Genomic DNA, 26,629 nt, shown 5'->3' on the forward strand with positions numbered 1-26,629 from the left:
CATCCCCAAAGGCAAGGGAAACAAAAGCAAAAATGAACTTTTGGGACTTCATCAAGATAAAAAGCTTCTGCACAGCAAAGGAAACAGTCAACAAAACAAAGAGGCAACACACAGAATGGGAGAAGATATTTGCAAATGACATTACAGATAAAGGGGTGGTATCCAAGATCTATAAAGAACTTTTCAAACTCAACACTCAAAAACAAATAATCAAGTCAAAAAATGGGCAGAAGACATGAACAGACACTTCTCCAAAGACATACAAATGGCTAACAGACACATGAAAAAATGTTCATCATCATTAGCCATCAGGGAAATTCAAATCAAAACCACATTGAGATACCACCTTACACCAGTTAGAATGGCAAAAATTGACAGGGCAAGAAACAACAAATGTTGGAGAGGTTGTGGAGAATGGGAAACCCTCTTACACTGTTGGTGGGAATGCAAGCTGATACAGCCACTCTGGAAAACAGTATGGAGGTTCCTCAAGATGTTAAAAATAGAGCTACCCTATGACCCAGCAATTGCACTACTAGATATTTACCCCAAAGATACAGATGTAGTGAAAAGAAGGGCCATATGCACCCCAATGTTCATAGCAGCAATGTCCACAATAGCCAAACTGTGGAAGGAGCCGAGATGCCCTTCAACAGATGAATGGATAAAGAAGATGTGGTCCATATATACAATGGAATATTACTCAGCCATCAGAAAGGATGAATACCCACCATTTGCACTGACATGGATGGAACTGGAGGGGAATATGCTAAGTGAAATAAATCAAGCAGAAAAAGACAATTATCATATGGTTTCACTCACAAGTAGAACATAAGAAATAGCATGGAGGACCATAGGGGAAGGGACGGAAAACTGAAGGGGGAGAAATCAGAGAGGGAGATGAACCATGAGAGACTCTGGACTCTGGGACACAAACTGAGGGTTATAGAAGGGAGGGGGGTGGGGGAATGGGGTAACTGGGTGATGGGTACTAAGGAGGGCAGTGGTTGCGATGAGCACTGGGTGTTATATGCAGCTAATGAAACACTGAACACTGTACCAGAAACTACTGAGGTACCATACAGTGGCTAACTGAACATAATAAAAAAAGTTAAATTAAAAAAAAAACAAAAGTTAGAAAAGATACCACATTTGGAAAGTGCTCCCCTTGCTCCTGATCTCTCAGGTGGCCTCTTTCTGGGTGGCAGATATGGCCCCGGGAGAGGGATGAGTAAGGTAAGTGATTCGGGCTTGCAGCTGTCACCCCATTAAGCTCCTAAGCACAGACAGACCAAGTTGATGAGAATTTACATAGAGTCATGCAGAAATGCTACATTGTTACGGGATGCGCATTAAAATGTTAGGATTCAAAGATCCCTCTGCCTTTGCTCTTGCTGTGGAGAGAAGGAACTTTCTACCTCTGAAAAATAGAGGATTCTGGCTTGTCCTCAGCAAGGTGCAATTCAAAATTATAGAATGGGAAGGAGAATCTCCAGGGTAGATTCAGCCTGTAGAAATAATCGTCCCTCCATGAAAGAACAAAGCCTTTCAAGCCTTCAAACCTCCCTTCTTTGGGGACTGCCCCTCCCCCAACCTCCCGGCCCATATCCCTCCCCCCCTCACTCTCAGCCGTAAGCTTGCAAGCTGGACGTTACCCCCCTTCACCCTTCACAGCAGCTGCCTGAACACACGTTCAACTCACTCCAAAGTTCAGGTCTTCTCGCCACCTCTGCCCTCCGCAAACCACTCCACACACCTTCAGACACCAGGTGAGAAGTCGTGCCTCCTTGGAGAAGAGTGGAGGCAGGCCAGGGAGGGAATGTGGTCAGGATTCTCTCAGCAAACCAGGGGCCGATCTCCACCAAGATCCGGAGGTGCTAAGTGAAAACGAAAGTTAAAATCTCTGGTTTGGGCAGGAAAGGAGAGAGGCTGCAGACCAATGGGAGATCCCTAAGAGGTGACAAGGCTTTGTGCGGGGGGCCAGATGAGCCAGTGGTTGCACTCATTCCTTTCCGTTCCACTCCTAGACGCTGCTCTGCTGTCCTTTCAAGGTAATCAGTCTTTTGGAGCATTAGGCTTACCTGAGCAATATAATTTCACACAAATGCGCCTAGCCTTTTTTCCCTACAAATGAGCTGTCATGTGGAAGGAATAAAATTCCTCCTTTACCACAAGGAGGGACCCACACTGAAGGCTGCCCTGAAGCAGCCTTAGGAACATGGTCTCTACTGTTCTGAATCCACTTGCTAGAGTAAGTGAATCTGGCAGGGGTGTATCCTGTTAGGTGTGTGAGAGGGAAGGGCTATGCAAATCTGCAAGTCCCTCAGTGGGACAGTCAGTGGCTCTCACGGAGTGGCAGCACAGTGAGCCTGACCTTCAGAATTTGGGTTCAGTATGGCCAAAATGACACTTCTGCTAAAGATGCTGGGAAGATGAAACTGGATGGTGTCATTTGTTGGGCAATGCTATCTAATGTTATTTAACATATAATCCCTATAATCTTAGCATAATAAAAATGAAGCAGGAAAATCATTGTGAAGATTAATTTTGTGTTATCAACTTGACTGGCCACGAGGTGCCCCCATTAAACATTTCTGGGTCTGGGAGGTGGTTGTTTCTAGATGAGATTAGCATTTGAGTCTGTGGACTCAGTAGATTGCACTCCCCAGTGTTGTCGGGCATCACCTGATTTGTTGAGGGCCTAAGAGAAAAGAGGAATTCATCCCTTTTGTTTCCTGTTTGCCTGCTTGAGCTGGGATATAGGTCCTCTCCCGTCCTTGGACTGGAATTTACACCGTCACCTACCCTGGCTCTGCAGCCTTTGGTCTTGGACTGAATGACACCACCAGCTTTCCTGGGTCTGCACTTTGCAGGTGCCAGATCCTGGAACTTCTCAGCCCCCATAATCATGTGAGCCAGTTGTTTATAATAAATCCCCTTCGTGTAGGTGCTGTTTCTCTGGAGAACCCTAACAATTCTAAAGTTCTGTGTCCAGTGGCACAGGTGAATTGTGGTAATGACAGTGACAATGAGACAGGTGAAATGTGTGGTTTCTAAGGATACATGCCAAACAGTAACGCAGGAGAGGTAAGGGCACAAGGAGGATGTTGTAGAGGTGATAGTGTTTAAAAAGTCAACTATAATCCCATAAGACCTAGTCAGATAGGAGGGAGTCATGGTTTTAAAAAAAGAGCTTTGAGTGGGATCTGCCATCTGAGTGAGTCAATCTGGGGTACGGCTGTCTTTCACAGGAAAAGAGGTAGTTAAATAAAGAAGTTCCCCTACTTTAACCCCTATTCTCATAGGTCTTAGGATCTTGTTATCATGCCACTTCTTCTGATGTCTCTTCATATTATTAACAACAAGCATGCATCTCATTTTGTTGTTGTTGTTGCTTGAACCCTGAGATCAAGACCTGAGCTGAAATCAAGAGTAGGATGCTCAACCTACTGAGCCACCCAGGTGCCCCTCATTTTGTTCTATTAAAAGTTGTCAAGATGCCCCTTATGGAAATTCCTCCTACATGCTCTTCTAGCTGTCTCCCAGGTGAGCTCAGTTTCTGGGTGGCAGAAATGGCCCAAGAAGAAGGATGGGCAAGGTTAGTTTTTCTGTTGTTTGTTTGTGAACTGCAGTAGATCCCTGAGTTTGAACTTGCAAATCTTGTAAGACTAGAAAACACCAAAGAAACTGCAAAGCAGAGCAACCATCACCCCATTAAGGCTCTCAAACCTAGGGAGGACAGGGTGCTAGGAATTTCTATGGAGCATCATGCAGAAATCCAACATTATTATACTGAAACATTAAATTGTTAAGCTTCAGAGAACTTTCTGACTTTCCCTTATTGTCTTCCTCAAAGTATCTTTTTCATCCCTGAGCAGAGCCAGGCCTAGTTCTCTTCTCTACTGTTCTCAGTGCGGAACTGGTCCAGAAGCCTGGGCTGTGGCCCATGGACACTTCATAGGCTCTTTGTCTAGGGCTTTCTTTGCTAGAATTTTTCTGGAAGTTGTTTCTAAAACTAGGGTTACTCCTAGAGGTGAGGACTCGGTCACTATTCCTTGAATTGGAAAATGAAAATGCATGAGTGGAAGGCAAGAGAGAGAAGTGCAGTGGGAAACCTAGTGTTATTACTGATCTTATCAGTGGTAATCACCCCACCTCACACTGCACCCCCAATTGTAAGTTTCATGAAGTCAGGGAGGGACTTTCTCTATTCTGTTGCTTATTGCCTTAAATCTATTAGAAGTTATTGCATATAAGGACTGATAGATAGATATGCAAATATATAACTATAAAAATATTTTTAATTGAATGGAACATCTTGATGGTAAATCATACTTCTAGTCTACCATTCTTGCTGTGAACACAGTTGCTGTCACATCATATAATTCAGTTATTCTTGGGATCCCTGGGTGGCTCAGTCGGTTAAGCATCTGCCTTTGGCTCAGGTCATGATCCCAGGGTCCTGGGATTGAGTCCTGCATTGGGCTCTCTGCTCAGCGGGGAGCCTGCTTTTCCCTCTCCCACTCCCCCTGCCTGTGCTTGCTCTCTTTCTCTCCCTGTAAAGTAAATAAATAAAATCTTTAAAAAAAATTCAGTTATTCTTCTGGTATCAATAACATATATATGATTCCCCTTTGATAATTTTTTATTGAAGTGTAATTAACATACATTATATTCATTTAGGTGTACAACATAATGATTCAACATTTGTATACATTGTGAAACATTCACCACCGTAAATCAAGTTACTATCTATCACCATAGGAAGTTATGAAAAAAATGTTTTTCCTGTGATGAGAACATTCAAGATTTACTTTTGTAGGAATTTCAAATTTGCAGCACAATACTATTTGCTATAGTCACCATGCTATACATTATACCCCCATGACTTATTTTATAACTGGAAGGCTTTACTTCTTGATCCCCTTCACCCATTTTGCCCACTCCCAAACCCTGGCCTTTAGCAACCACCAATCTGATCTTTGTATCAATGAGTTTTGTGTTGTTTGCTTGTTTTGTTTTTCAGATTACACATATGATGAAATCATTATGTTATTTGTCTTTCTCTGACTTATTTCACTTAGCATAATACCCTCAAGGTTCATCTGTGTTGTTGAATGGCAAGATTTCACTTTTTTAATGTCTGAGTAGTATTCCACTCTATTATTCCATTGATGGACTCGGGTTGTTTCCATTTTTGACAAATACTAATCAACCTTTTTATCTCCTGTTTTCTTCCTAAGGTTTACTTGGATTGGTGTTTAATCTGTCTCCACCAACACACTTTAACTGTGTTAACTCTTGCTTTACCCTAAGGTTTTCTCAAATGGGAAAGTGTTAAAAATCCATGGGTCAAAGGGGGGGATATTTCATTATATTCCTCTCCAAGTAGGAGATGTAATGACTGGAGGGAAAATACAGAGCCCTAAGAAAGATTTATTTTTCCCTGTAACTCAGAATATACTGAGCTGGAATATGGAACATACCAACATATTCAGCTCTGGTGAAAAAAATGTGTATGGTGAGAGAAGTGTAAATCCAAGTATTCTGCTTGCTCAAGTTTTCAGGTATCTTGACAAGACCTGATTTCCTCACTGATTTCTCCCAGCTCTCATAAGAGAGTCCCAAGATATTAACCAAGGATGTGGGGTCAGTTAAGCAATTCAGAGGAAGAGGAGTAAAACAATGGATCTAATATCCATTAGATGGGATTGGGAAAGGAAGAAGTACCAGACAGAGAAGAGGTCTTTGGCTAAGGAAGCTCTTTCCTTCTGAACACTGCAATCAATACCACTATGCTGTGCTCATCACACAGTCGGGCTCAGCTCTCCAATCCTCTTCAGTTTCAACCAAATATACTGAAAAATACACCTATTCTTAATATCTCGGCATTGACCACCCAACCCTATACTATCATTGTTCCCTTTCTGAATTTGTGGGAATGCAAAATGGTATAATCACTTTGAATAAAATCTGGTGGTTTGTATAACAAAAAAGGAAAAACAAACCACTAAAATTCAGCGATTGAACTTATAGCTTAGAACATCCAGAGCAAGAAAAACTAAAGTTCTGTTTCTATAAACGGAGGTATATATTCTAACAAAGCAGCATCCATAACCTATATATCAACACTATAAACCTTGAACAATTATAAAAACAAAGCAAAACAAACAAAAAGATGAAGGCACTAGAGACTGACAAAACACTTAGAACCTAGAGTGTAATAGACAATTGGAAGAAGGTAATACTATTGGAGGAGTTTTCTGGTTTTATGGCTTTTTATTTGAAAGCAAAACTCAATTGGTAGTGAGTGGGACAGTTAAAACTCAGCGGCATACAGACTTATTAGCTTGAAGAGCAAGAAGAATGATTTGGAGCTATCACAACAGCTGAAAAATGGTAGGAGAATGTCTGTAAAAGAGAGATCCAGAGGAGGAAATCTCAAATTGTACATACACACTGAGCAACTCTCTGAAATACACATGTTTGAGGCAGATACCAAGCAGCCCAAATAGAGCTAAAAGAACTGACCAGAGATTTCAGCTTCTGCAAAATTCAGGGGACAATTTCAAATTTGAGTTCAACCAAATGCCTGAAAAAAATATTCTTCAGAAAAATAAACAGAATCCAGAATCTTTACATCTCATTCACAATTCCCCCTGGGGAATTTTAGATACATGTTAAAATTGTTTAACATACAAAGAAACGAACATGGTCCATACTCAAGAACAAAGGCAATCAATGGAGATCAATTCCAAGATAATGCAGAAGTCATATTTACAATAAGGACTTACAACAAGGAAGACAAGGACTTTGCAGCAGCTATCATATCTAGGGTAAAGGCTATGAAAGAAAATATGCTTATAATAATGAGCAAATAGGAAATGTCAAAAAACAAAAATAGTCTTGTTAATTGAAATACTAAAACAAAGCTGCAATCACTCAAAAAAATAATCTAGGACTGGCTTAAGAGAAATTCAGGATTATGAAAGACTAAGTGAACTTAAAAGTAGATTAATGTAAATTATCCAATATGAAAATGATGAACAGAACCTCAATAATCTGTGAAAAAAAATCAAGATACTAACAACATAGGCATAAACCACAGAATAACTACTAAAATACAATAATAACAAAACTATAAAGGTAGTAGAATTAAATGAGAAACAAAAGGGTAAAAGTTGCATTTTCATTTCAATACATGCAGAAAAGCATTGCACAAACACATTCTATAATAAAAGGAGAAAGGAAGGAAGAGGTGTTTGGAAGGGTGCAGGTAAGCTCAGGTGTAGATGAGCCCTAGGACAAGAGGCTTTACACAGAAGTGGGTGAGGGGCTAAGAAGGTTCAGGAACGTGGTGGACACAGGATGATGGGGCCTGGACAGTTCCAAGGATTGAAGTATGGATAAGCAATCTGAGAAAAGCAACATTTAGAAAATTTGTAGATGAGTGACCCATGGTTTGTGACATTGAAAAATGAGACCATGCCTGCATCATAATCTAGGAAAACCCCAACACGATGGGGAGGGACAGCCATGGAAATAGTCAAGACCATGGGATGAGATGTAGAAGACTCCTCAAAGGCCTTATACTCAAATTTATTCTGTAACCCAATAACCCAGTAGCCACACTGAGGTCTGTATCTGGAGTAAACATTCCGATGAACTGTGCCTTGTCTAACACCAAACTTTCTATTACAGAAACGTGTTCTACAGTATACCCCCAGAATCCAGGCAGTCTTCTTGGACACATCTATTTCCCAGTAGTGTTTCCCTGAAGAGAAATATTGGGAGCCCAAGATACCATAATTAGTATACTTAACAGGCCAAATTGGCACAGACATCACTTGTCTCTGATCTTCTGAAAGGACAAGGTTTAAATTTAAGTTGATTGGATTCAGTGTGATGTCCACTGCAGAAAAAAAATAAAAATTGTAAGATCAGGTGAAAAATATGGGATAGGTTTATCTGGTGACATTGTGAAGAGGGAAAGTGGGAAGTGACTAGGTAGAGCTTGTATTGATGGATTGGGGAGGGGGTAAAACACTGGAGAAATGTATTTCATATATATATATTCTCAAATATATATAGAAATATATAATATTATATATATAAACACATGGAGCTAAGGTCATGAAATCACACTGAAATCACAAGTTTCTGAAAGGGGAGTAGAACACAGGGATTTAAAGAACCAGTAACTTTTTCTTACCCCAGTAGCACTGGACATGTGTTAGCTCTGAAACGATAAGAGATTCAGTGATGTTGATTGGAAGCAAATGATTAAGCACCAATACCTATCTCTTCTCTGGAGTAGGGCCCGCAGAGGGGAGCCCTGTGAGGCTATGAACTGGTGAAAGAGATGATGAACTAGGCACCTCGCCATTCCCCCTTAGATATAACCACATCTCTCTCAGCAATATCCCTCCTTCTCTGAATACCCTCCTCCTTTCTATCCTCTCTATGAAACTATACCAGCTCCCCAATTTAGTCGCTGACACCACAGGAGTCCCACATCCACCCTCCCGTCCTGGTTCTCCTCACCTCTACACATGCGCAGCATTGTGCTCAGATCTGGAGCATGGAATACACTCTTCAGTCTTTTGGAAACAGTTTTTGGCTTCTTCAGTGTCCAGATCTCACTCCTAGGCATGACAAAAACGTTGACCCTACATCTCTTACCTTGTACCCTTCCAGTACAACTGCCTTTCTCTCTCCTTCCATGCCACTGATGCACCTGAACCCTCCTCCCTGAGAAGCCTGAGTTGGAAAGAAGGGAGAGTCCTGATGCTGAAGCCAGAAGAAATGTGCTCATGTCTACCTTCTCATTTACTATTTGTAACCTTGGGAATGTCTTCACCTTAAATAAACAGTTTATTCTTCGAAAAATGGAATAATTAACCTTTTTCTTGATACCTCATGGACATAATAGAAAATTCGATGAAATAACATGTAGAAAAAGCCTTTGCTACCTCTAAAAAAGGTATGCAATATGTGGTAAAGTCATCACAGTGGTCTTTCATGGAGGCCATAGATATGTCTTCCCAGGCAGATAGATCAGTAAGTAGTGAGGCTACAGATCCTAGCTATAATGTGAGAACCATAAGTCTCTTTTTGAGAACCTGTGAGTTTGTGCCTTAGTCCAAAGCCTGAAACCCAGTGGTGTGACGCACAAATAACATTTGAGATTTCAGGTGCTCTGGAAAAAAGTTAAAAACACTTGGCAAAGAAGAAGTTATGATCACTGAACTACAAATGGTTAGAATTTCATGTGTTTGTAAGGAATTTAATTCTGTCAGGTGGATTAGCAACTTAAGCCACAAGAACTACACTTTCTCATGTAAGTTTCTAACACGTGTGACTAGGAAGAGATTAGTTATGGCACCAAGGTCAATGTCACTAACCCTGAGGTTCAGGTTTGTTTTTGGAAAACTAAACAGAACCTTGTAGAATGACCTGGTCTTTTATATTTCCGTGTAAGCAAAGTAAATATAAAGGAGCTGCCCCTATAACCTATTTTAGGGCTTGATGAAGCTTCCGTGTGATAGGATAGGCACCTATGGAATACAGAATTGAGAGCAAGGACAAAGTGAAGTCACAAGAGTCGAATAGTGAAATCTGTGATCCTTATTACTTTTACCATCCCTAATTCTGTGAACTCCAACCACTGAACTCACTGCCATAGAATCTGGTCTATTCTCCTTAGATAGGGAACACTTAAATCCTTTGTTAATGATCAGAAATTTAAAATAATACTACATCCAAATTTCCCTGATTTGGAATATTTTTCATTCTAATTGACCATCAGAACACTCTTACGGCTACAAACCTTTCTTCATAACACAAAAGCACCATTCCTGGTCACCTATCATACATACCATTTCATGATTCCACTCATGTCCTAGGAAGAAGAGAGAAAACATGAGTCAAGGAGTATATAAAGATTAGAGCAGGATTAATGAAAGAAAGAATAGAAAAACACTAGAGAACATCAGAGAAATCAAAAGTGAACTAATTGAAAATATCAACAAAATTGACAAGTTTTTATGCAGACATACCATGAAAAAAATAGAGAAGACAAATTATTAAAATCAGGAATGAGGGCACCTGGGTGCCTCAGTTGGTTAAGTGTCTGCCTTCGGCTCAGGTCATGATCCCAGGGTCCTAGGATCGAGTCCCGCCTCAGGCTCCTTGCTCAACAGGGAGTCTGAGTCTGCTTCTCCCTTTGTCCCTCCCCCTGCTTGCATGCTCTCTCTCTTTCTCTCCCTCTCTCTCTCTCCCTCTCTTTCAAAAATAAATTTTAAAAAATCTTAAAATCAGGAATGAAAGGGAAGACATTACTGCCGACTTTTATAAAAATTAATAGGAATATAAAGACTGTGAGCAATTGTAGGCCAACAAATTAGATAATCCACATGAAATGGACAAATTCCTAGAAACACAGAAACTACCAATACTGATTCAAGAAGTAATAGAAAATCTGAATAGTCCTAAAACATGTAGTGATTAGATTGGAAATCAAGAACTTCCTGCAAAGAAGTCAGGTCCAGATGGCTTCACTGGTGAATTCTGCTAAAGGTTTAAAGAGGAAATAATAGAAACACTTTACAAATTCTTCCAAAAAATAGAAAGGGAGGTTACAATACCCGACTCATTCTATGAGGCCAGTACTACTCTGATGCTAAAACTAGACAAAGGCATCACAAGAAAAGTGAACTACAGGCCAGTATTTCTTATGAATATAGATGTAAACTTCAACAAAATATTAAAAAACTGAATCCAGCAAAATATGAAAGAGTATATATACACCATGGTCAAATGGGATTTATCACAGAAATGTAAGGTTGGTTTAACATAAGAAAAGCAATTAATGTAACTCATTGTTATTAATAGAATAAAGGTAAAAACCACGTGATGATTTTAATAGACACAGGGGAAAAATTTGACAAAATTCAACATCCCTTCATGATAAAAACAACAAAAAAGGAATAATAACAACCCACCAGGGATAGAGGGGAACTTCCTTAGCCTGATAAAGGGCATCTATGAAAAACTCGTAGCTAACATCATCCTTATGATGAAAAACCTAATGATTTTTCCCTGAGCTTAGGTACAAGACAAGAATGTCTACTCCTACTACTTCTATTTAAAGTGGTACTAGAGGGCGCCTGGGTGGCTCAGTTGGTTAAGCGACTGCCTTCGGCTCAGGTCATGATCCCAGGGTCCTGGGATCGAGTCCCACATCAGGCTCCCCCTGCTCTGAGGGGAGCTTGCTTCTCCCTCTGCCTCTGCCTGCCCCTCCCCCTGACTGTGCTTGCTCTCTCTCTCTCTCTGTCAAATAAATAAATAAAAGCTTTAAAAAAAAATAAGTGGTACTAGAGGTTCCAGTCAAGGCAATTAGGCAAGAAAAAGAAATAAAAAGCATTTATATTGGAAAGAAGTAAAACTATCTCTATTTGCAGAATACATAGTTTATATATAGCAAAGTTCTGCTCCATACACTGCCTTTACGTAACCTCTTCCACTTCTTAAATTTCAGCTCACATGCAGGTGCTGTTGTTCCCAAACTTTATATAATCTAATCATGATCTATTGTCTCTAATCATGTATACAGGCTAATATAATACACAAAGAAGAAGAAACACTAACCAAAAGCCCAGAATATCTAAAATATAACCTACTATTCACCCACTATATTGTGTCCTCTCTTATGTCCACTTGTCAAATACGTTACCAATATTCACTTAGTCCCTGTCCCAAACACTAAAACACCCTACTAAGCCAGTCCATTCCACATCCTTAACTTTTGGCTAATCTGCATTTCCACATCATCACGACTATGGGTTTATTTGTTTTCAACAATATATACCAATATATTTGGCCTTACTCTTAAATGCCACCAGCTGGGTTAACCAAAACAAAGGAATGGTTTTGCTTCCCTGTATTAGTGTAGTTTGGTTGTATATGACAAAGAAGCCAACTAACATTGCCTTAAACTACCCCCCACTTGCCACCCCTCCCCCCCAAAAAAAACCATGTGGCCAGAGAAATACTATTTCAGTCACAGGTGGATATGGAAGCTCAAATGCTATCATATACGTGGCTTTTCTGTGTCTCATAATTCTCTTTTCTTCCCTGTCTGTTGACTTTATTCTCAGACTTTAATTGATAGCAACTTGAAATCTCCTGGTTTAAATTATTTTCACTGATATAATTCACATGTAAAAGGACAATTTTCTTCAATGAAGTGACAATACAATTCTGATGCCTAGAGCCACTGACCAAAATTGGGTCATATGCCCAACTTCTAATGCCCAACTGTGTAGTCTGTGGAAATACAGGAATTAGAGAAACTACTTTACATAAGATTAACCTACGCATCCTCCATGATGCTGATTATCTTAGCCCCAAACAAGTACATGGATAAAAATAGACATGCTGTGTTTCTTCAGAAAGAAATCCCAGGTGTTGTTACCAGGAAAAGGGGCAATGGATACTGAACAGATAAAAACAATAGGTGCCATGTTCACTCCATCATTTAACTCCCTATTGTCATTCACTCCTGTGTCATGCTACAAAATTTGAAAAACAAAAATGGCCCAATGTAATAATACTATTACAAAAACATTAAGAACAGAAGTGCCTCCTTTCTAAGTCTCATCTAAATTTTCATCCATTCTCAAGTTTGGCATTTCTCTGTTAGCTCATTCTTCCCAGTCAGTTTTGAGTGTAGCCCTCAAGCAAACAACAGGCCCTCTAGCAAACAATAGGCATATAATGAAATGACCCATCCAAATCACTACAATGAAGATCCAGACAAAAGAAAAGCTGTTTAAGAACTTTCAGGAAACAGGATTATGAAGGGACAGCACCACAATCAATAGCATATATCTCAACATGTTGGAAAGGAACATCCAAACTCCCTAATCTAGTAAAAGAGTAAGTTCCTTGGTTAGCCCATTTGTCATTCTTTGAAGCTGTTATCTAAATGTGGGAACTTAATCCCACAAAATGTATAACATTTATCTACTGAGCACTGTTTTTATTACAAGTAACCAGGTACCAACTTAAGCTGGCTTAAGAAGAACAGATGCCTGGAAAAGTGACATAAACACAAGAGTCTTTGTGAAGTTGGCAATAGGAAGAGTTGTGAAGAGCTTGTGGATGAACTATAAACAAGGGAAAAGGAATAAGCCTGCAAAGTTTTTGTTTTTACTCAGATATAACAAAATACAAAAAAAAAATCACCTTTTATAGTGCACAATTTAGTAGATTTTAGTATATTTACTATGTATATTTACCATCACCACTATTTAATTCCAGAACATTTTCTTTATTGCAAAAAGAAACCTTACTCTCAGTAGCAATCATTTCCTATTGCCTCCTCTCCAGTCTCTGGCAACTACTAATCTGATGTCTGTGTCTATGGATTTATCAATTACAGACTTCATATAAATGGAATCATACAATAAGGGCCTTTTTGTGTCTGTCTTCTTTCACTTATATTTTCAAGGTTCATCCATGTGGTAGCATCTATTAGTGCTAATTTCTTTTTACAGCCGAATAATATTACATTGCTTGGGTATAACACATTGTGTTTATTCCTTCTTCAGTTAATGGAGAATTGGGTTGTTTCCACTTTTGAGCTATTATGAACAATGCTGCCATGAGCTTTTGTATACAAGTTTATGTGTGGACATGTTTTCATTTCCAGGAATGGAATTTCTGGGCCATATGGTAACTCTATCAACTTTTTGAGGAACTGCCAAGCAGTTTTCCAAAATAGCTTCACCATTTTACAACTTCATGAGCAATATATGAAAGTTCCAATTTCTGCACATCTTTGTCAACTCTTGGTATTGTCCATTTTTTTTGGTTTTGGTTTTACCTTTCCCTGATGGCTAAAGATATCAGTCATCTTTTCATGTGCTTATTTACTATTTATATATCTTCTCTGGAGAAATATCTATTTAAGTCCCTTTTTAAAAAAGATTTATTTATTTATTTGAGACAGAGAGAGCAAGTGAGTGGGGAGAGAATCCCAAGCAGAATCCACGCTGAGTGTGGAGCCTGACTCAGGGCTTAATCTTCTGACCCATGAGATCATGACCTGAGCCGAAATCACAAGTGGATGCTTACCCGCCTGAGCCACCCAGGCACCCCTCAAGTCCTTTATCCATTTTTAAATTAGGTTGTCTTTTTATTGTTTTTTTTAAAGATTTATTTATTTATTTGAGAGAGAGAGTGCACACACAAGCCAGGAGGAGAGGGTGGGGGAGGAGCAGAGGGAGAGGGACAAGCCAACTCTGCGCTGAGCACAGAGCCAGATGAGGGGCTGGATCCCAGGACCCTGAGATCATTACCTGAGCTGAAATCAAGAGTCAGATGCTTAACTGACTGAGCCACAGGTGCCCCAGGTTGTCTTTTTATTGTTGAGTTGTAAAAGGTTTTCCCTATATCACGAATACTAAACCTTATCAGATATATGATTTAAAAATATTTTCTCCCATTCTGTGAGATGTTTTTTCACTTTTACATGGTGTCCTTTGAAGCACAACAGTTTTCAATTTTGATGAGCTCCAATTTATTTTATTTTTGGTTGCTTCTGTTTTTGGTGCCGTATCTGTGAAGTTATTGCCTAATCCCAAGTCACAAAGATTTATACCTATGTTTTCTCCTAAGAGTCATAATTTTTGCCTTTTTACTTACATTTAGATTTTTGATCTACTTTGAGTTAATTTTTGTATATGGTGTGAAGTAGGAGTCTACCTTCATTTTTTGGCATGTGGATATTCTGTTTTTCCCAGCCCAATTTGTTGAAAAGACCTATTGTAGTTTTTATTAAAATTTGTTTGGTGGTATAATCACTTAGAGATCCTGGTTTTTAAAAAATGCAAAATCTATGTTACTACAATGGGTCTGAGGACCTAAGGTTTTTATAGCACTCCAGGTGATTCCAATACAAAAAAAAGAAGATTTTGTGACCTCTGCCCCAGAGTAATCTGAAATCAAAAAAGAAGAAAAAAGTCAAGGGAACTGAAAAAAAAGAAAAAAGGAAAAAACTAAGATACAAGCATCAGAGACAAAGGAAACAAGCCAACATGTGAAAATCAATTATCCTTCTGCTTGATATCAAGAATCAAAAAAAAAAAAAGTGTTTGGAAATCCAGAAAAGAAAAGGAAGAAGATAGGGAATCAGGTAAAAACTATGAAAAGTCTGGAATTCCCTGAATGACCATCATACATCATGGCTCAGAATCACAGTCACAGTATTAATGCTTCAAAAAAAAAAACTGTTTAAATTTTAACATTAGTTCGAATTGTTGCCTCAAGTGTCTATAGATTTGCACCAGCATGTTTTCCTGACACCAGCAACCTTTCTGGCACACACACATTCACATACACATTTGCACACAGACTCTTACCATTCAAGTATAATACCTCCTATCCATATATTTGCCCATCCTCCTAACAAAAGGCTCAATGTTCTATCTCTTCATGTTTAAAAAAAAAATCTAACAAGAGAAGTTTGTAATAATAAATACAGATTTTTTTAATTAAAAAAAAGGGATAAATTTCTTATACCTGAAAATGCATGTATTTGCCTATGGCTAAGATGAATGAAAAGAACTTGAAAATCATCCAACACTGGATCACAGATAATAGGGGTCTAGAGAATATCACTGGATACCATGGATCTTCTCTCCAAGGTCAAATGTATTCCCTTACTTCATAAAATAATAAAGTAGGACACTCCCCTGGAATGCTTATATTCGATGGTCCATGATATCTTGAATGGATGACAAAGAATGGTTCCACAAAGCCAAAGGAACCTCTTAGTGTTAACACCAAGATTAGAGCCCAAGGACACAGAAAAGAAGGTAGCTTAGACTGTGTTTCAAGAATTCCAGATTGGGGCATTCCTCTTACCTGCAGCAGGTCCACTGTTGACCATTTACGGCGATGCTCCAGATCTGAGATGAGCTCTTTCACCAATTGGTTCTGCTGAGCCAGCTCAGACTCAGCCTCAGCCAAGCTATCCAGTATCCTCTTCTCCTCTTCTTCCAATTTTTGCAGTTCTCTCTGCTCTTCACTGTCCAGGATGCTTCTAAGCTGATTGAATTCCGTCCATATCCTTTGTCTCTCAGTCTGTATCTGGTACTTCAAGGTTGGACAAACAAAAGAGGTAAAGAGTCTATCTTCCTGAAAACCTACTGTATAAGGGATTAGGAGCCAAGAAAAGAAATATTTTTTCACGAGTTCTAGCCAAGAGGGAAATGGAGGCACGGGAGCAATTTTTGGGAAAGCTGGGTATTTTTCCTACTATTTTCCCTTTAGTAAACAGGCCTCAGACTGTCTTATCTAGGCCAACCCTGGGATGAAATGTAAAACCTAAGTGAGGTTTAGGTTGTAGATGGCTGTATTGGACACTCACACCTCCCTGCATTACCACACTTCCAAGTTTGAACCTTGGGGAAAATCTTGGTCCTTTGCCCAGTGTCTTTCACTGGAGGTGTCAGAGTCTCATTGGAAAAGAGGAATGGAAGACAGAATTTTCCATCCTTCCTCACCAAAGAGTCTGTCTTTATTCTCAATTCCAAATACCTGTGTGTACTTGTAACATGTCCACTCTCCAGCCCTCAATGTAACAGAGACAGGACAAAGAGGAGAACTAATCAAATGGCTTCTGGACGCATTCTGTGTCAGGGAACAAAGAGGAAGGGGCTTCTTTGTGATTTGGACTGAAGGTCCTGCCAAGATTCCTGTGTCAAAAACCCCTTAGAAAGTCTCTTCCTACCTTCCAGGAAGTCCTCTCTTCTCTGATGTCAGCTTCCAACTTCTCAGCTTTCTGCTGCTCCTTCCTCAGCCTCTCCAGAGCTGCCTGAAGCTTCTCCTGTGAAAGAGAAGTCACATCAGATGACTCACATCAGATGACTCACATCAGGACTCATCAACAATCTACGAGCTTTCGCAGCAAAGAATAAATGGGGAAGAAATCAGGCTGATCCTTGAAGAGACCAATTTACAGAAATTGTGATTAGAATCTATGATACAGCAGAAAACCTAAGGAGAATACATCCTTTGTTCCTGGGTGTCACCATCCCTCACCAAGAGTAGCCTAATTCTCTCTTTTCATAGAGGATTGATTCTGCAGTCCCAAGAAAAATCCTATACTCTTACTGACACTCTTTCCACATCCAATCCACAATGTTGAAGAGCAACCATCCTGCTGAGGGGAACAATGAGAGCCAAGCTCTCCACTCATATAACAAAAGGGAAAAAAAAAAAAAAACCTCTCACTCTTGGCCAAGAGTCTAGGCTCTAGACTCTAGGCTCATTCCCCCCCTTTTTTAGGATTTATTTATTTGAGAGAGAGTGGGGGGAAGGGGCAGAGGAAGAGAGAAAGGGGAAGCAGACTCCCCATTGAGCCTGGAGCCCCATGTGGGGCTGGATCTCATGACCCTGAGATCACAAGCCAAGCTGAAACCAAGAGTCGGAGGCTTAACTGACTGAGCCATACAGGCACCCCAAGGCTCATTCTTTATGTAAGTGGAAGGAATACACAGAAATGTCCTTCAGGCATTGGAAGCTGAGCATAGTGTAAGAGACATACATGAAAAGAGATTACAGGGCTCAGTACCATGGTGCCAAGCTGTGTACAGAAGGATGGAAAGGTGAGATTTCCCACCAAGTACCATCTTCCTCCTTTTCTCCCTCCATCCTGGGCCCTACCTGACATTCCTTGACTACTTCCTCCACGAGGAATGTGTGGTGACCATGGTGCTCCTGAGACCTCTCACAAAGCCAACAAATGACCTTCCTATCCTCCTTACAGAAGAGCAGGAGTTTCTCTTCATGGCGCACACAGAGGTTTCTCTTCAGCTCCTTCTCTGGGTTCAACTTGAACTCTCTGATTCTCTCCATTATGTTGACCAGATGCTGATTAGGACATAGGCTTCCAAGTGAGTATCTGATACCACACACAGGACAGCTGCTTTCCTCTCCTGGGCTGATCTCTGACTCCTTGGTGTCCACAGGGATGCAGGCTTGACAGAAGCTGTGGCCACAGTCTAGAGTCAGGGATTCTGTCAAAAGCTTCAGGCAGATGGGACAGGACACCTCATCTTGTATGTTCAGGATTTTTAAAGCCTTAGTACATCTCCCCTGGCTTCTTCCTGTCCTAACTCCTGGAGCTCTTCTTGCTTAAATGTTCCTGGATGGCTGTGCAGATTGAAAGGGGATGAGGTAAGAATGGCAGGAGTAAAAAGGATTTTAATTGTACAGATATTAAGGATTGGTCAAAACTGAAATGTTGAAGGACAAAAAAGAAGAGAGAAAAAAAAAAACAGAAATAAAATTCAGTGGCCTGGGTAAACTGCTAATGCCTCAGGCTTCTGCATTTGCTCTTCTTTAAGCCTGGAATGATCCACCCCTGGATATTTGCATGACTTCCTCTTATACTTCATCCAACTCTCTCCTTAAATATCATTTCATCAGAAGGACCTAATGATTACTTTATCTATAGCACAATTACCAATATATCATTCACTACACATTAGTCATCCTTTTCTTATTATCACTATATAATATACGATATCTTTTCCTTAAATACTCTACTCCTAAAATACAATCCACACATAGATTAGGCACTTTGTTTTTATTCACTCCTGTATCCCTAGTGCTAGAATGCACAGGAACACAACCTTTGATGAATATATAAAGAACCTCCTCATTTCTCCATAGGTGATTAGACCTCTTTTTTATCAGCATTTCATCTTTTTGTTCCATTAATTATCTGTTCTCCAATAGGTAAACATTGGGACCACAGATATAGTTTCAACATAAGAAATGCTTACCTCCACATATACCTGTCCCATACAGAACCCTTCCATTCTCTCATATTCACTCCCAGAGACACTCACAGAAACAAATGCCACAGTAGGGAAGGAATTTTACCACTAAGAATTGTAGAACTAGTTACAATTTATAAATCACTTTGACCTATTTACTCTTTATACAAAAGTCCTTGGGAAATAGAGTACTTTATTGAAGTGTGTAAATTGAATGAAGTAGCTTATAAAGATTATTTCATTCAGTAAGTTGAATTAGGGTGAACACAATGTCCACAGGATCCTTTTTCAGAGGTCTGGTAGGTGTGATAAACACTACCACCCAGGGGTCCCTGTTTTGGAGGAACTAATAATTTGCCAAATAGGAGAATATCAAAGATATCCCCCTTGAATAAGTAAGGATTGAACTAAAAGTTGTGAGAAGGGATATGGAATGAGAAAGAGGAAAAATATATTTTAGAGAGAAGAGGTCACATATATGAATGCCCTGTTGATGGAAGACACAACATCTTCTACAGGTCTTAAAATACCCATATGGCTGGTATGCAGAGAGCTGCTAGGCTTTTGGCATTAACAGGCCAGCAGGGACCAAAAATGTGACACTTCCTAAATGATGTAAAAGAGACAGCCTCTCTCCAAAGAGCAGGGATCAGTGTTGGGAGTTTGTAGGACAGGCTGCTGGAGGGAATGAGAAACAGACGAGGCTGAGAGAGACGGTAAGATAAAAGGGACAGGATTGGGAGTAAGGTTGGATGTACGGGAACAAAGGGTCATCATCAGGCTTAAGTCCTTTCTTCCCATAAAAAGGACATGGACATTACCTTCTCCTAGCACTCTGTTTTACTTTTATTATTTTCGGTAAGCACAGACCTCCGCTTCCACAAGTGGGTTGTGACTCATGTAATGAAATATTTGCCAGTAGGGTGCTAGAAGCTATGTTCATGGCTCTTACAAGGTAATCAGTCTACCGGCCCAAGACTTACCTAAGCTATGTTAGTTTCATACATACCACGTGGTCTTGTTCTCTTACAAATGACCAGATGAAGGAGATAACGTCCCTCCTATACCACTGTATGGACCCTCACTGGGAGCTCACGTGAGGCAGCCATGCTGCTGTGCGGCATTTCCTGTCCTGTAGGCCCCAGCTAAGCTACGTGAACCTGACTGGTTTCTGTTAAGTCACATGAGTGGGAATGACAAACCAAACCTAAAATTATTCCTGGTGGTCAGTCAGAAGGCATATCACAGGGTGGCAGCACGGAGACGCTGCTGATCCTCAGAACCCGGACTCATTATGGACAAGGAACTGTGAGGCAAAAAAAAAAAAAAAGAAAAAAAAAGGAAGATCTCAGTAGATATTAATCATGATACTTGTTTTAAATGATTGAACTCTATCCCCCACATCGACATCGCCTGTGTGAATGTGACCTTGTTTGGAAATAAGGTCTTTGCAGATGTAATCAAGTTAAGATGAGGTAATACTGGAATAGGTGGGCTCTCAATCCAATGACCAGTGTCCTTTAAGAAGAGGAGAGGGTGCACCACATACAGGGGAGAAGGCCATGTGGCAATGGTGGCAGAGACTGGAGCAGTGCAGCAACCAGGCAAGGAATGCCAAGGACTGCTGGAAACCACCAGAAGCTAGGAGAGAAACATGGAACAGACTCTCCCTCAGTACCTACGGAAGAAACCAATTCTGCCAACACCTTGACTTTGGACTTCTGGCCTCCTGAACTGTGGGAGAATAAATTCCTGTGGTTTTAAGCCATAATTGGTTATAAAACCTTAGGAAAGTAACACAGTTGAAAAGGTCTGATGAAGAAAGAACTGAGGTTCGTAACAAACTATAATCTTCCCTTTGCTCTAAAAAGAGAAAATAGGGGCATGATGAAAGCTGTATGGAGATAAATTTAGGTCTAGAAATATGCTCACTTCTCCAGTCATCCATTAAGTGAACCTGGTGAAAGATAAAGCTGAATGTGGGCTGATCAATGTGATCTAGCCAATGGTACAGATATTGAAAATTGTCCTATGGTCAGATCAAGCTTTAATGACTGGCAAGACCAGGGGTTTACAGGTCATGATAATATCCACCCCTGCTCACAACTGAAGCTATAAGCCAACCATAGGCATGGGGTTCTCTGTTATCTTTCATTCTATTCAGTATCCAACCAATGCTGAGAAACATCTCAAGTCTATGGGGAAGTGGACCACGCATCCTACTATGGGGTTATAAACCTCATGTTCACAGTGGGGCTACAAGAAGTTGATATTAAAGCAGCTGCCACCACACTGGCCACAGAAGGAGGAAGGTACAAAGGAGGCAGAGTCCCCACACATGGGCAGTGACCCCACCAATGCCCAAGAGTGACCCGAGAGCCCAGCAGTGATCAGGAAGATAGGAAGGGAATACAAGCAGTATCTGCCTGATGGCAGTCCCAAGTCAACTGGCGGCCACAAATATCCTACACTTGAGTGTAGGACTCCTGAAAATGCAACTCTATGCCTCTCTGCAGGTCACATAGTAAAATAAAAGTGTCTCCAGGAAGTGGCGTGCAGGGAAGGATGTTCTTTGAAGTTTTAGACAGCATTCTAGACATTTCTCTTGGTTTCCTGGGTCAGGAACTGCCCCTGGGGAAGTCGGACCTGTTTTTGACATGGAGAGACCTGAGGAAATCAGAAATATTGCAATGCTCCCTCCCCGTAACTCTATATTGAGAGTTCCTGCTTCAGCAACTCCTTAGAATCCAGGGCTAAATCTGTGCCTGCCCCCCACCAAAAAAAACACCCCATTCATGACCCTCTCTCCAAGAGCTCTAGCTCTCTGGTAAATATGTTTCTAGAAAGTAATATTTTTAAAAAGTCATTTAAAAAAAAGTCATTTTGTAACATATGACCACTTTTATTAAATTGCTCCTGGTCTCATTAGTTCATCAGAAGACACTGAGTGTTTTCTTCAAATTAGTCCCAACCATTTCCACTGCCACCCCCTGGCAGGAGCCACCTGCGTCTCCTGCGTGGATTCTGGGTAATGGTTCTCCCTGAAACTATCACTGCCCTTCCTCAGTGTCCTGCCATCGCTGTTTTCCCGTCGCTGACTAGAGTGCTCCTCAGAGCAGACACCAGTCCCGTCACCCTTGTGCTCAAATACATGTCGTCCAGCGTGAGCTGGTTGTCATCACCACCAGTCAGGCTACATGACACACCTCCTCCTCCTCCCTGCCTACTCCGCCCCAGCCCACACTGGCCTCTTTCCAATCCGGGAGGAAACCCATGCTAAAGCCTTTGAATCCCTCACATTCTTAAGATTCTACTCAAATATCTCCTCACAAGGAGGCCTTCAGGAAAACTATTTAACAGTTGCAAGGCCTTTACCAGGTCACTACACTTGACACTTAAAAACTGTTACCTCATGCTATTAGTCACCTTCTTGTATACATATCAATTATTTGTTTGTTTACAATCTCTCCCCAACTCAACTGTAAGCTCTTTTATGTATTTAACATTTACTCCATGTTGAATGCATATTCATTGCACTTTTTTTTTTTACACCAGCAGCTTTAGTTCCAATGAATCAATTGTTTAAATAAATAAATAAATCTATTTCATCCTATGGGTTTGGGCCTTGTTTTGGAACCTGGGGGACAATCAGTATCGGGGCAGAAATGGACCCCATCCAGGAGTAAAGCATAGACCCCCCCCCCAGGAAGACAGGAACAGCGACTTCTGAGAAGTAGGCATACAGATGTACATGTGTCAGAAGGTATGTAACAAACCCATCAATGTGAAAACTGCTCAGAAGTGAGCTTCAGATGGGACATCATCACTGTCAGTCATGGAGCAAATGTCTTAGCAAGACCACTGGATCTCTGGGCTCCTTCATTTTTTTTTTTTTTAAGATTTTTATTTATTTATTTAACAGATAGAGAGACAGCGAGAGAGGGAACACAAGCAGAGGGAGTGAGAAGCAGGCTTCTTGCTGAGCAGGGAGCCCGATGCGGGACTCGATCCCAGGACCCTGGGATCGTGACCTGAGCCAAAGGCAGCTGCTTAACTGAATGAGCCACCCCGGTGCCCCTGTATATGAGCTTTTATTTATTTATTTATTTTTAAGATTTTATTTATTTATTTGACAGAGAGAGACACAGCAAGAGAGGGAACACAAGCAGGGGGAGTGGGAGAGGGAGAAGCAGGCTCCCCGCTGAGCAGGGAGCCCGATGTGGGACTCGATCCCAGGACCCTGGGATCATGACCTGAGCCTAAGGACTGAGCCACCCAGGCGCCCCCTCTGGACTCCCTCTGAGCAATAATCAGCTCCGGTTAATTAGCTCTGAACGAAGAAAAATAGTAAGGAATTGAGATAACCATGCAAAGGTGTGTCTACAGAGGAGGAATGATGGAGAAAGAGCCCTAAGGCAGGTGGGGATGCTGGTGTCAGCGGGCTCCTGGAAGCAAGAGGACAGGGGCCTATGCAGGGAAGTGTCAAGAGACCCCTGAGACTGGCACTCGGAAGGACACAGGGCGAAAGGGGGCCATGGAGGCAGGTGGCAGGCACATCACCTTGCAGGCCAGCAGGAGAGGAAGGCCAGAGACGGCCCCTCGGTTGGTTCCCCGGGGGAGGAATGAGAGAATCGGCTTCAATATGAGCCCAGCCATGCCCCCCAAACTCTATTCTGTCTTGTGCTCCACTCTAGGAGCCTGGGCTTTCAAACCTCTGGAACATAGGGACCTCTTCTGCCAGCTTTTCTTCAAGCAGGTAGAGGTGGGCAGAAGAGAAGATACTTTCTGTTCAACTTTGAGAAAGAGAGAGAGTGAGAGAGGGAAAGGATTCCAGTTCTCCTCAGCGACCTCGCTGAGGCAATTCAAACTCTAGAACAGTAAGGGGATGAGGATGGACGCAGCCTGGAGAAAGAAGGGCCCCTCCAGGAAAGGAACAATGCTCCCCACCTCTTGGGCGCTCCTTTCTCTCCAGGCCACCCGTCTCCAGAATCAAGGCTGCCGTCTGTCTGCACTCAGAGCAGGAAGTCTGCAAACTGACTTTTCTTCTCTTCAGAGCAAGTCTGGGCCACACACTAAACTCACATACCTTCCTGTCATACCTTCCTTCTGGCGTCTTCCACCCTCTGCTCCCCACTAACTTCCCCACGCACCTTGAAGCCCCAGCAGAGAAGTCTTGGCTCCTGATTTAAGTGGTGAAGAAAAGCCAGGGCAGGCTAGGTCAGCATTTCCTCACCAAACAGGCGCTGGGTCGGCCAGAAGCCACTCCTCCTGAGCAGATGGCTGGGAAGTGAAAGTGAAATCTTCAGGGCTGGCAGGAAGATGAAAGGGGAAGGAGCTTCTGGGCCCAATGGGCAGCGGTCCTGTAGGGCCACTGGAAGAGAAATGCTTCAACTCAGTGCTTCGAAGGGGGGGGGGGAGGGAGGGCTTGCCCCAAGGGACTTTTGGCAAAGTCTGAGGACAGATTTGGTTGTCCAACCTGGGGAATGCCACTGCCATCTAGTGGGTAGAGGCCAGGGGTACGGCTAACCACTCCGCCGTGCACAGGACAGCTCCCACAGCAAAGAAGGATCCAGTCCAAAATGTCCAGAGTGCTGAGGTTGAGAGGCTGTTTTAACCCTCTCTGCTTCCTGGTCCAACTAGGCACCGAGAGTCTCCTCCCATCTTATGGTTGTGCACAGGCCGTCCGTTCGGCCTACCAATTTGAATTATCCCCTCAGATCCCACCTTCCATTTGCCCCCAAAGAACACACCACCACCTCCTAGGAAATAGCCAGGAGTTGGGCAGACGAGGGATGGAGGGTGCTGGAAGAGCTGGCTACAAAAGACCAGGACAACTTTTTGGAGTATGATTTTCTAAATCCTATTTGTGCAGTAGTCACACAGATGTAAAACTTCAGCTTTTTAAGTCAGGTGTACAATATAGTGATTGAATACTTCCATACATCACCTGGTGCTCATCACAAGTGCCCTCCTTAATCCCCATCACCTATTTCACCCATTCCCCCCGCCACCTCCCCTCTGTTTGCCCCCTCGTTTTTTTCTTTGCTCATTTGTTTTGCTTCTTAAATTCTAGGTAAACAGAAGTGAGTGAAATCATACAGTATTTGTCTTTCTCTGACTGACTTATTTTGCTTAGCATAATGCTCTCTAGCTCCATCCACATCATTGCAAATGGCAAGATTTTATTATTTTTATGGCTGAATAATATTCCATTGTAGATACATACTACCTCTTCTTTATCCATTCATCAATTGATGGACACTTCATAATTTGGCTATTGTAAATAATGTCGCTGTAAACATAGGAGCATATGTATCCCTTTGAATTAGCATTTTTGTATTCTTTGGGTAAATATCCAATAATGAGATTCCTTGATCATAGGGTAGTTCTATTTTTAACCTTTTGAGGAAACTCCATATTGTTTTCCAGAGTGACTGCACCAGTTTGCATTCCCACCAACAATGCACAAGTGTTCCTTTTTCTCTACATCCTCACCAACATCTGTTGTTTCTTGTTGATTTTAGCCATTCTGACAGGTGTGAGGTGATATCTCATTGTAGTTGTGATTTGCATTTCCTTGACAGTAGGTGATGATGAACATATTTTTATGTGTCTTTTGGCCATTTGTAGGTCTTCTTTGGAGAAATGTCCACTCATGTCTCCTGTCCAATTTTTAGTTGGATATCTGTTTTTTGGGTGTTGAGTTTTATAAGTTCTTTACAGATTTTGGGTAGTGACCCTTTATCAGATATGTCATTTGCAAATATCTTCTCCCATTCCCTATGCCTTTTAGTTTTGTTGATTGTTTCCTTCTCTGTGCAGAAGCTTTTTATTTTGATGTAGTCTCTCCAAGTGATTCTTATGTGAGTCTGAGGTTGAGAACCACTGGCCTCAAGTGGTGAATTGGGCCTTTGGGGCCTTGGACAGAAAGGACTGCTTTGAAATTGAGATAACCTTGACACCACATCTGATAGGAAGTCATCCTGAACAGGAGTGTCCCTATCAGAAGTCACCACCCGTTCTGGGCACAGGATGATCTCAGCACATTGTGCCTCCATGAAGAGCACATGAGGAAAATAAATTGATGGATTAATTTTCTGTTTGTATTCATCAAGGAAATCCTAGTCTCCTGGGCTCCTTGAGAGCACATTACATAAAAAGTGCCACTTCTGGAATTGCTTTCCAAGGTACCATTGTTCTTTCTGCCCTCCCTCATCATCTGACTCGTGTTTGGGGCCCAAGGATAAGCCCCAAGCAGAAAGACAATTAAAAAATAGTTTGAGGGACGCTTGGGTGGCTCAGCGTCGGTTAAGAGGCTGCCTTCAGCTCAGGGCGTGATCCCAGGGCTGTGGGATCAAATCCTGCATCAGGCTCCCTGCTTAGCAGGGAGCCTGCTTCTCCCTCTGCCTGCCACTCCCCCTGCTTGTGCTCGCTCTCTCTGACAAATAAATAAAATTTTAAAAATCTTTAAAAAAATTGTTTGAAATTTTAACAACTTTCCCATAAAAATATCTGTATCTATTACATTTAGATTTTTGCTATGACCACTTTTAAGGAGTCAATAATTACCCATTTAGGCTTGTTTATCCTTAATTCAATATTGGTAATTTACATCATTCAGATAACAAATCATTAGACAGATTTGTTAGTTTAGGTGTGTAAATCATTAGTTTAGGTGTGTGAATTACCTCAGCACTGTCCATCACTTCTGTGTGAATAACATCCAATTTCCATCACTAATTTTATACACTTGGGTTTTTTTTCCTCTATTTTTCTTA

At 41.3% G+C, this 26,629-nt stretch overlaps 2 protein-coding genes and 1 long non-coding RNA gene across 8 annotated transcripts in view; all 3 read right to left on the reverse strand.

Annotated features, from left to right (window-relative positions):
- Positions 1-1,875, reverse strand: part of LOC118525315 (E3 ubiquitin-protein ligase TRIM34-like) — a 19,533-nt gene extending 17,658 nt beyond the window's left edge. For 3 of the 5 annotated variants that reach the window (XR_013442450.1, XM_078058473.1, XM_078058471.1), the window contains exon 1: positions 1,703-1,831. The gene's annotated coding sequence lies outside the window, so the exon portion shown is untranslated. Of the gene's footprint in view, positions 1-1,147; positions 1,354-1,702 lie in introns of those variants that run through there. The other 2 variants (XM_036076006.2, XM_078058472.1) reach the window with 2 other exon arrangements.
- On the reverse strand, positions 1,814-18,063 carry LOC118525314 (E3 ubiquitin-protein ligase TRIM34-like). 2 transcript variants are annotated; one of them, XM_078058470.1, is made up of 7 exons: positions 17,734-18,063; positions 16,799-16,894; positions 15,931-16,161; positions 9,879-9,901; positions 8,545-8,645; positions 8,213-8,239; positions 1,814-1,877 (listed from the first exon to the last, which is right to left on the reverse strand). In XM_078058470.1, the coding sequence occupies exons 1-7, from the start codon at positions 17,923-17,925 to the stop codon at positions 1,837-1,839; spliced, it is 711 nt and encodes a 236-aa protein (XP_077914596.1). In that variant the 5' UTR covers positions 17,926-18,063; the 3' UTR covers positions 1,814-1,836. The 2 variants fall into 2 exon arrangements, with proteins under 2 accessions (XP_077914596.1, XP_035931892.1); XM_036075999.2 differs by lacking the exon at positions 1,814-1,877 and adding an exon at positions 6,260-7,912.
- A 167-nt stretch (positions 18,064-18,230) lies between these two features.
- Positions 18,231-24,233, reverse strand: LOC144379445 (uncharacterized). Its single transcript, XR_013442451.1, has 3 exons — positions 24,002-24,233; positions 20,059-20,157; positions 18,231-18,305 (listed from the first exon to the last, which is right to left on the reverse strand). It is a non-coding gene; the product is annotated as an uncharacterized LOC144379445 (long non-coding RNA).
- Between the last annotated feature and the right edge of the window lie 2,396 nt (positions 24,234-26,629).

This window comes from Halichoerus grypus, chromosome 11 (assembly GCF_964656455.1).
Source record: "Halichoerus grypus chromosome 11, mHalGry1.hap1.1, whole genome shotgun sequence".
NCBI lineage: Eukaryota > Metazoa > Chordata > Mammalia > Carnivora > Phocidae > Halichoerus > Halichoerus grypus.

Coding starts and splice junctions, on each gene's coding strand:
- LOC118525314 (XM_036075999.2), bottom strand. CDS start 17,925: ATGGAGAGAATCAGAGAGTTCAAGTTGAACCCAGAGAAGGAGCTGAAG. Junction 16,895..17,733: donor AAGTAGTCAAGGAATGTCAG/GTAGGGCCCAGG, acceptor TCTCTTTCACAG/GAGAAGCTTCAGGCAGCTCT. Junction 16,162..16,798: donor AAGAGAGGACTTCCTGGAAG/GTAGGAAGAGAC, acceptor CCAACCTTGAAG/TACCAGATACAGACTGAGAG.